The sequence below is a fragment of the Oreochromis aureus genome, linkage group 22, assembly GCF_013358895.1.
Source record: "Oreochromis aureus strain Israel breed Guangdong linkage group 22, ZZ_aureus, whole genome shotgun sequence".
Lineage (NCBI taxonomy): Eukaryota > Metazoa > Chordata > Actinopteri > Cichliformes > Cichlidae > Oreochromis > Oreochromis aureus.
In genome coordinates, this window is record NC_052962.1 from 26,734,582 (window position 1) to 26,743,281 (window position 8,700).

At 41.7% G+C, this 8,700-nt stretch overlaps 1 protein-coding gene across 1 annotated transcript; it reads left to right on the forward strand.

Annotated features, from left to right (window-relative positions):
• The first annotated feature begins 239 nt into the window (after positions 1-239).
• Positions 240-6,639, forward strand: rragcb (Ras-related GTP binding Cb). Its single transcript, XM_031735780.2, has 7 exons — positions 240-453; positions 3,070-3,273; positions 3,369-3,568; positions 4,819-4,933; positions 5,023-5,165; positions 5,243-5,388; positions 5,536-6,639. The coding sequence occupies exons 1-7, from the start codon at positions 274-276 to the stop codon at positions 5,691-5,693; spliced, it is 1,146 nt and encodes a 381-aa protein (XP_031591640.1). The 5' UTR covers positions 240-273; the 3' UTR covers positions 5,694-6,639.
• The last annotated feature ends 2,061 nt before the right edge of the window (positions 6,640-8,700 follow it).

The window sequence follows — 8,700 nt, forward strand, 5'->3', positions numbered from 1 at the left end:
TTAGTTTGATTTAACCAACTTTACGCCGGTATTAGGATTGCTGAAGATTTTGTCAACTTGTGTAGCAAGCTTCACATGGATACGCTACCATCTGGCCTCTTATTTTGAGACCTAAATACCGCACTCCAGCTACCTGCTAACGCTTAGCTTGCCATGCTAGCTCGTTGTGAAATTCCTGGACAACAGCATTCCTGCTCGGATTATTCAGCGAGTTTTCTGGAGGCTTGAGGCGGAATTGAAGAAGAACGAGCAAGTGAGATAATAAAGGGCAGGATGAATATTCAGTACGAGGATACGACATTACCAGGGAGCTACGGCGTCGTGGGGTCGTTCCCCAAAAGTTTTGGTTATGGAGTGGAGGTGCCAGACCTGGAGGAGAGCCCGACATCAGCTGATAAACCCAGGATCCTGCTGATGGGGCTGAGGCGCAGCGGCAAGTCCTCCATACAGAAGGTATGGTCATTTATCTGTCCCTGAACACCATTCAGATCACCACAGGACAAGAAAATACTGAGCTCATAGTAAACAAAAAGCGAACAAAGGAAACAGTTTCGTTACATGTACACCTAAAGGAGCCTCGGGGGTCTTGGTACAGATGTTTGTGGTTGTTATGTGTAAAAGACATGAAGTGTGGTGCCAAACCTGTCAACCCATCTGTTATAACGATAAAAAACAAAAACTAAACACTAGTTTAAACTGAATTGAAAATTGTAACAGTGAAGCTGCAATGAGTAGAGGAGGTGAAGGTGGATGAGTTCAAATACCCGCATTCAACATCCAAAGAAACAGATGAATATCAGGTGTGATTTGTGACGTAAGGACTTCAAGAGTGAAAGGGAAGATTTAAAATATGGAGAGTGAGACCTGCTATGGTGTATGCTTTAGAGAGGCAGACATGTGCAGAGGAGGGCTGGTGGATACACTGGACAAAAGCCTGTCGAAGGTAGAGCTACCAAGCAGGAGGAAAGCTTCATGGATATAGTGGAGGAGGACACGTTGGTGTGACAGACGAGGAGGTTAGGGATAGGCTGAGATGGAGGCCGATGATCCACGGTGGCGACCCCAAAGTTAGCTTTGAGAGGTGGATAAACCTTTAGATGCGGGGTAGTGGTGAGAAATGACTCTTAACAATAAGTCACATGAGAAGTTTGATTGTCAGCTTCATATTTGGTCAGCTGTCCTGTTATGGATTTAGCCAACTCAATTCAACAAGACATAAGCAGAAGTTTCATGTTTTAAGTATCTCAGCTGCTTTCTGATCTCTAGGCAGTGTTAAGCTGGTACAAAAAAGTGAGCCTTTAACTCATGAAACTAAAGAGCATAATCAGCTTAAATTTAAACTGAGTCTTGTAGCCTTTGACCAAGAACAACGCAGCCTGGTACAAAAAAGTGAGCCTTTAACTCATGAAACTAAAGAGCATAATCAGCTTAAATTTAAACTGAGTCTTGTAGCCTTTGACCAAGAACAACGCAGCCTGCTCTGCACCAGTCTAACAAAATCCATTATGTAATGGATTTGCATTATTATAGCGCTTTTCCAGTATTAGTGATCACTCAAAGTGTTTTAGACTACAAGTCACATTTTAAACAGGTGCATATATCCGTTTACCATATACAGTGCACTTTATATCACCAAATAAAGTAACATACACGTCTTCAGACTGTGGGAAGAAGCCCAAACAGGCAAACTCGACACAACTGGGGTTCCAACCAACAACTTTATTGCTGTGAGGAGACAGTGCTGACCACTGATATTAAGCATGTTGATAACTGATAATTCAGGATGTTGGAATGCGGTTCCACGTCGTTCTTCCCACTTTAACCTTTTTCTGAAAGCCATCTTCCTCCAGTTTCACAGTCATTAAAAGTTTCCGTCTTTGTTGTCGCTGCATTTCCGTTTATTTGTGAAAGATTTCATCACAGGCCTCAAAAATCAGCATAGCATGTGACTTTGTGGTGACTCGGAGTTTTTCACCCAGGATTTAGCGGATGACATGTTAACCTGCCGGTGACCTGTGATAACAGCCTTTGCTGCTTTCTTCACAGCCATTCAGTAAAAGCCAGACTTTAGAAAAGTTTCTGACTTCTGAAAACTAAAGCCAGTTGAAACGTGGGAGTTTGTTTCATTATGCGATATATATTTACAGCAAATAAAATAAGTATTGAACACATCACAAATTTTCTAAATATGTAAATATTTCTAAATGCCATTATGTCAATAACAACCATGCAATTCAGACATGTAAATACATGAAACCATAGATGTTCATCAATTATGTGTAATAATGAGAAATGACCCCAGAAAAGATTATTGAACACCCTTACTGAAAATGATTTAGTATTTCGTACAAAAGCCTTTATGTGTGACAGTTTAGACGCCTCCTGTATGGAGAAACCAGTCACATGCATGAGTCAGAATCAGGTCTGAGCAAACAGTCTTTAAATCCCGAAGTTTCTGTGGGCCCCTTCTATGACCTCTGACCTTTAGTTCTTTCCATAGATTTTCACTTGGATTCAGATCAGGTGTTAGGGTGGGCCATTCTAGCAGCTGTATTTTCATTCTCTGAAACCACCTGAGAGTTTCCTTGCTGTGTGTTTGGGATCATCGCCTTGCTGAAACGTCCACCCTTATTTCTTTTTATCAAGAATGTCTCAGTACATTTTTCCAACCTTACTTCGATTATATGAAGCATGCCAGAACACCGTGCTGTTTCCACCACCAAACTTTACTGTTGGTATGGTGTATTTGGCGTGATATGCAGTGGCTTTTGACAAACATGGTGTGTATTATGGCACCCAGAGAGTTCCGTTTTCCTCTCATCTGAGCAGACTGTATTCTCCCAGTATTTCACAGGCTTGTCTAAATGTTGTTCAGCAAACTTTAAACGCGCTTCAACATGCTTCTTCTTCAGTTGTGGAGTCTTGTGTGGTGAGTGTGCGTACAGGTCATGGTGGTTGAGTGCATTACTTAAAGTTTCCCAAAAAGTTGAATCTGTTCATCTGAATGTAGCAAATTGGTGATGTTTAAATTTCTGAGAGTAACTGTAATCTTTTTGCATCACTGCTCAGGTTGTTTTCCACAAGATGTCACCCAACGAGACTTTATTCCTCGAAAGCACCAACAAAATCTACAAAGATGACATCTCCGGCAGTTCCTTTGTCAACTTCCAGATCTGGGACTTCCCCGGCCAGGTGGATTTCTTCGACCCCACATTTGACAGTGAGATGATCTTCAAGGGAACTGGTGCTTTGATCTTTGTCATTGACGCTCAGGTACAGTGACTTAAGTGTGACTTGGTGCTTACATTTTGGGTGGTGAATTAAATGATGTGTTAACTGAATCAACACATCCTGTCTTCTGTTACCAGGATGACTACATGGAGGCTCTCAGCCGGTTACATCTAACTGTATCCAGAGCCTACAAAGTGAATCCAGACATCAACTTTGAGGTGTTCATCCACAAAGTAGACGGTCTGTCAGACGACCACAAAATTGAAACCCAGAGAGACATTCACCAGAGGGCCAACGATGACCTGGCAGATGCCAGCCTGGAGAAGGTTCACCTCAGGTGAGAGTCTGACGTGTCTACATGGGTGAAATACTACAGAGCTTCTTGTCATGGTTAAGGTGTAGTTTAACATTCATACTAGTAACTCAGACAGCTAAGACTGATCCCATTCAGTGATAGACTGTCCAGATAGTCCCTAAAGTGTGGGGCCCCCTGGTGGACTGTAAAAGGTACTGCAGGTGGACTGAAGTAATAACAGAAATTCTGTTTTAAATTGCTCACATGTATGAATAGTTACATATTTATATAAATATATTTATTTATATAAAAAGTGAATTAAAAGTGGTAACAGGAGGTGGTTAGTATGCAATATTATTCATTACTCTGACCTAAATTTACTGCTTTTGTATTGTATTAAAGTTTGTGTCCCAGTGACAGGTCGGTCACACATTGGCTGTAACACTTTACATGTGACTGGGTAGCATTAGCAATTCATAGCCAAAAGCTGGTGATCATGTTTTTTTGTTTTGTTTTGTTTTAATAAAATTTTCAAGTAAATGAATCACTTTCTGTTGTATTTTCAATAGAGTGAACATTTAAGATTGGGTGAACCCCAGAGGATTTTCTGGTTTATAAGTGGGCTGTAGCACTCTTGACTTTGGGCAGGTTACTCTTATGAGTCTCATGAATGCAGCATTAGCCATAGTGCAAACTAATCTGACAACATGGGGCAAAATCTCAAATATTTTTAGCAAAACTAAAGATTCTCTTGGATTGAGAAAAATATTATGACTGATGACTCTTAAGTAACTCTTTAAATATATAGATGCAGTATTTGAGATTTCTTAAATTATTAGTCACAACCATCGTGCAAAGACTAGATTGGTAAATAGTTTTGTTCTTAAACCCAAATAGTCATTTATTTGTTGATAGGGTAGGTATTCAGCTTTCAATTTTGGGATTCTCTGTTGTTGAAATTACAGCACAGCCAATCTTTTAACTCTGAGGTCTACCAAACCTGACCCTCCTCTCAAACCTGACCCTAGTCCTTTCTTTTAGTAGGAAATAACATATAAATAGTTCTTTTGTAACCTGATTGCCCAGTCCTGGGAGAACATTTTAAAAAAAACACTTCGTTTTACATATTCTGATACTGCATGCTTAGAGTTAGAGTTATAGTCATCTGTGGTGATGATTAGGCCTCAAAGGTTTTAGGACACCCATGGAAAGCAGACGCGCTCAGAAGCTAAAATTAAAACTTCTCTCTCGGTTTTGGTAACTGTCTCTTCGTCTTTATTTTGTGTCCTCAGCTTCTACCTGACCAGCATCTACGACCACTCCATATTCGAGGCCTTCAGTAAAGTCGTCCAGAAGCTCATTCCTCAGTTGCCGACACTGGAGAACCTTTTGAACATTTTCATATCTGTATGTTTCATTTATGTTATTTGAACCACAATAAGAAGCCTCATTGTATTTTTTTTCTTCTTATAATAAACTTCCCTCATGCTTTGCAGCACTCCGGGATTGAAAAGGCCTTCCTATTCGATGTCAGTAGCAAGATTTACATAGCCACAGACAGCGCTCCCGTGGACATGCAGTCCTACGAACTCTGCTGTGACATGATCGACGTGGTCCTCGACATCTCCTGCATTTACGGGTGAGAAAAGTTATCGGATTTGTTTTGAGCTTTGGCGAAGATCAGCGTTTAGAGGTGCTTTTCTCTTTGCCTGCCAGGCTGGAGGACGGCAGCGGCTCCGCCTACGATGAGGAGTCTTTGGCGATCATCAAGCTCAATAACACCACAGTGCTTTATTTGAAAGAGGTCACGAAGTTCCTCGCGCTCGTCTGCATCCTCAGAGAGGAGAGCTTTGAGAGGAAAGGTGTGTACTTTTATTTTTTAATTGCTCATGTTGGCTTCATCAGGAAAATCTTCTGATGTAAATGTGTAAAAAATCTGAAGAAATTCATATAATAAACACACAAACACTACACACAATTGTAAACATGCTCACTAATTTTCTTTGCAGGTTTAATAGAGTACAATTTTCACTGTTTCCGAAAAGCCATTCACGAAGTGTTTGAAGTCGGCAGTTCGAACGACGGTGCCGCCTGGAGACCAGCGAGCTCGTCCAGCAACAGCCAACCAGGCCTTAAATATGCTTCTCTGAATGGAAGTGCTGTTTAGAGGGGCTGTAACTCTGCGGTTTACATGAAGTCCAGTGAGGCTGATGAACGATGACTCTTTCGTTTCACAGAGCTGAAACCAGCCTTTGGGCTAAGTCTTATCTACACGTGGTTCCTCCATCAAACGCGAGAGTTTTTCTGTTTTTCAAGATTGTGGAAAAAAAACTACTCGGCTGAATGTCACGAAACTTGGTGGAGAGGCCGAACGAGGGCAAAGGATGTAGAGGTTTTAGTTTGAATCTGAATAATTTTCTGGAAACTGTGAGATAAAGCATTGGTCTTGATTGAGGATGCGCTCTGCCCAGTGCCAGAAATACTGTCGCGTACGAATCATATATTTTCTCTGCCATCCTGCACAAATGTTCAAATATTCAGTCAACTGTGTTTACCTTCTCGGCCAGTATTCTGGAACGTAGAAACACTTGTGGCCCAGTTTAAGTAGAAATGCTCTAAAGCCGTCTGAAAGTGTATTTCCTCCACATCCCGCAGGAGCACACACTTCTTCCATGTTCCTGCTCGTTTTGCGGTGAAATCTGGAATCCTTTAAGTGGGTTTAAACCTTAAGTTTAGGGGGTAAAATACTCCTGTGCCTGTGGAGCACCATGTTCATTCTTCTTCGTGTGTTTCCTTGATAATGACATGTAATGGATCTCCTCCAATCAAAACTGTGCCAGTTACACCATCGTAGCCTCGGGTGATTAACAGAGAGGGTGATGGTGTTTTGGTCTTAATGGAGTCTGGGACTAACTTACGATGATTTCACTCGGACAGCCTGCCAAACCTTTGGACTTTTGTAGCTTGATGAGCGTGTAGGCCAAACTGTGTTTGTAGCAGATGTTTAGGTTTTCTGTGTGAGCGCTGAGTGGGACCTGAATGATGTTTCAGAAGTCATGCAGATGTTTTCATTACTGTACGTAGATCTTTAATAAAATATGTTTTCATACTTTGCTCAGTCACTGTTATCTTTGTAGTTTGGAAGACGTCACTTCACACGTCTGTTTTTCATTTTAAAGACATAATTTAATTATATTGGGGAAACATAAGGTTTATTATTATAATGTAAACAGACCTATAAGCTACTGGGCTGCACTTGTGTTTAATCCTCTGCTAGCAGCTGCTTCCTTTAATGTCGCCACCACAGATCATCTCACTCTATCCCTACATCCTCCTCTATCACACCAACCCTCTGCATGACCTTCTTCACTGTGTATCTTCTATACCTCCTGATCATGAGTTTCCAAATCATCTCAGCCTCGCCTCTCTGACATGCCTCTCTGAGCAGTCTCCACACTCCTCAGCCTGAGCTGTTGTTTTCCACCTCCTGTGTGCTAACATGTCTCACTGCCATCCTTTAAACCTTCCACTTCACTCTTGCTGTCTCCACCCACTCTATTCTTCACCTCTCTTGCTTTGGATGGTTGACCCCAGGTGTTTAAACTCGCCTACCTTCACTATCTCTGCTCCTCATAGCTTCACTTTTCCACCTGTCTCCCTCACATTCCTACTCATTCTGTTTTGCTTCTACTGACTTCTCTCCAGAGCATTTCTCCACCTCTCCAGGCTCTTTCCCCTACTTTCTACTCTCACTACCGATCAAAATGTCATCTGCAAACATCATAATGCACAGAGTCTCCTGCCTGACCTCATCTGTCAGCCTGTCAGTCTCCACTGCAGACAAGAAGGGACTCTCCCCCGATCTGCATGAATCCGTCTGTCTGTCGGTCCTCTTGCATATCCTGCACCACCCTCACATACTTCTCTGCCACTCCTAATTTCCTCTCTTGGCACGCTGTCACATGCCTTCTCTACACCGAGAAAGACTCGGGCAGCTCTTTCTGACTTTTGTTGTACTTTTCCATCAACTCTCTCAAAGCAAACGTCACATCTGTATTGCTCTTTTTTAGCACAAACACTTCATCATCACACTATAACATGACGTCCTATTCTTATGATGGCACTTGTGGATGAAGGAGCTGGACTACCTGTGCAGTGTGAATGAGCTACAGGTACCATGTTATGATACCAGTAGCAGCAAAAAGCAGAAATAGAAAAAAAATCAAGCAGGAGGGGTAAGGAGAGAGCAATGGTCCGTGGCCACCACCTGCAAAATCTATTTGGGGGCTTGTCTTGTTGTTGCCTCTCCGGTACACCAAAGCAGGCAGTGGGAAAAAACATTAATTTAATTGGTTTCTCATATGTTTTTATTTTAAATGAAGTATTATACTTGCATAGACTCGAACTTAAGAAATATGAGGTGAAGACCGATTTGCAGGTATATTTTCCAGGCTTTTAACTTAATTTATTTTAAATTTAATGTGTGACTTCTCCTGAAATGCTGTAACTATGAAGTCTGAACAGCAGATGGCATCATATTTGCATCTAAGAGTTTCATCCTCATTTAGCCCGGTCAATTCAAATCAAATGAATGATAAAAAGCCAAGATGTCTGAGACACAGAAATCCGTCAACAGGTCCAGTAAATAAGTAAAAGCTTTCATCACACCATGCTGTGTACATCCTGATGTAATGGGTAATGGCAGGATGGAGCCACAGCTGAACCCTCTAATCGTCCCCAGACCTCCTGCTCACCACTGTGGAAAATGGAGGTCAATGAGAGGGAAAATGATATCATGCTGTCCAGGATTTTCCTCTGTCTTTTATTCCAGGACCCTGCAGTTTGCTTCTAACCACAAAAAGAAAATAAAAAAATGCATCAAACCAAGAAAACTCAGAAGAAACCGAGTACTGTAAGGTGAAAGACAGCACAGAGAGAAAGTGTGTGTGTGTGTGCAGGGTTTAAAGCTGATCTCAGCTCCTCATTTGTGTTTGATGGATGAAAAGTGTGCAGAGAGAGGACAGCTGTGGGGGTGATGCTCAGCTTGTCGGGAAGAGAAAATCACTTCCAGAGTTGAGATTAAGTCCCAACTCTGACTTTTACTGTGGTATTAAATCCGATAAAAGTCCCAATAAAGTGTTCCTGCTAGAAAATTTATATTTAGAGAGAAATTT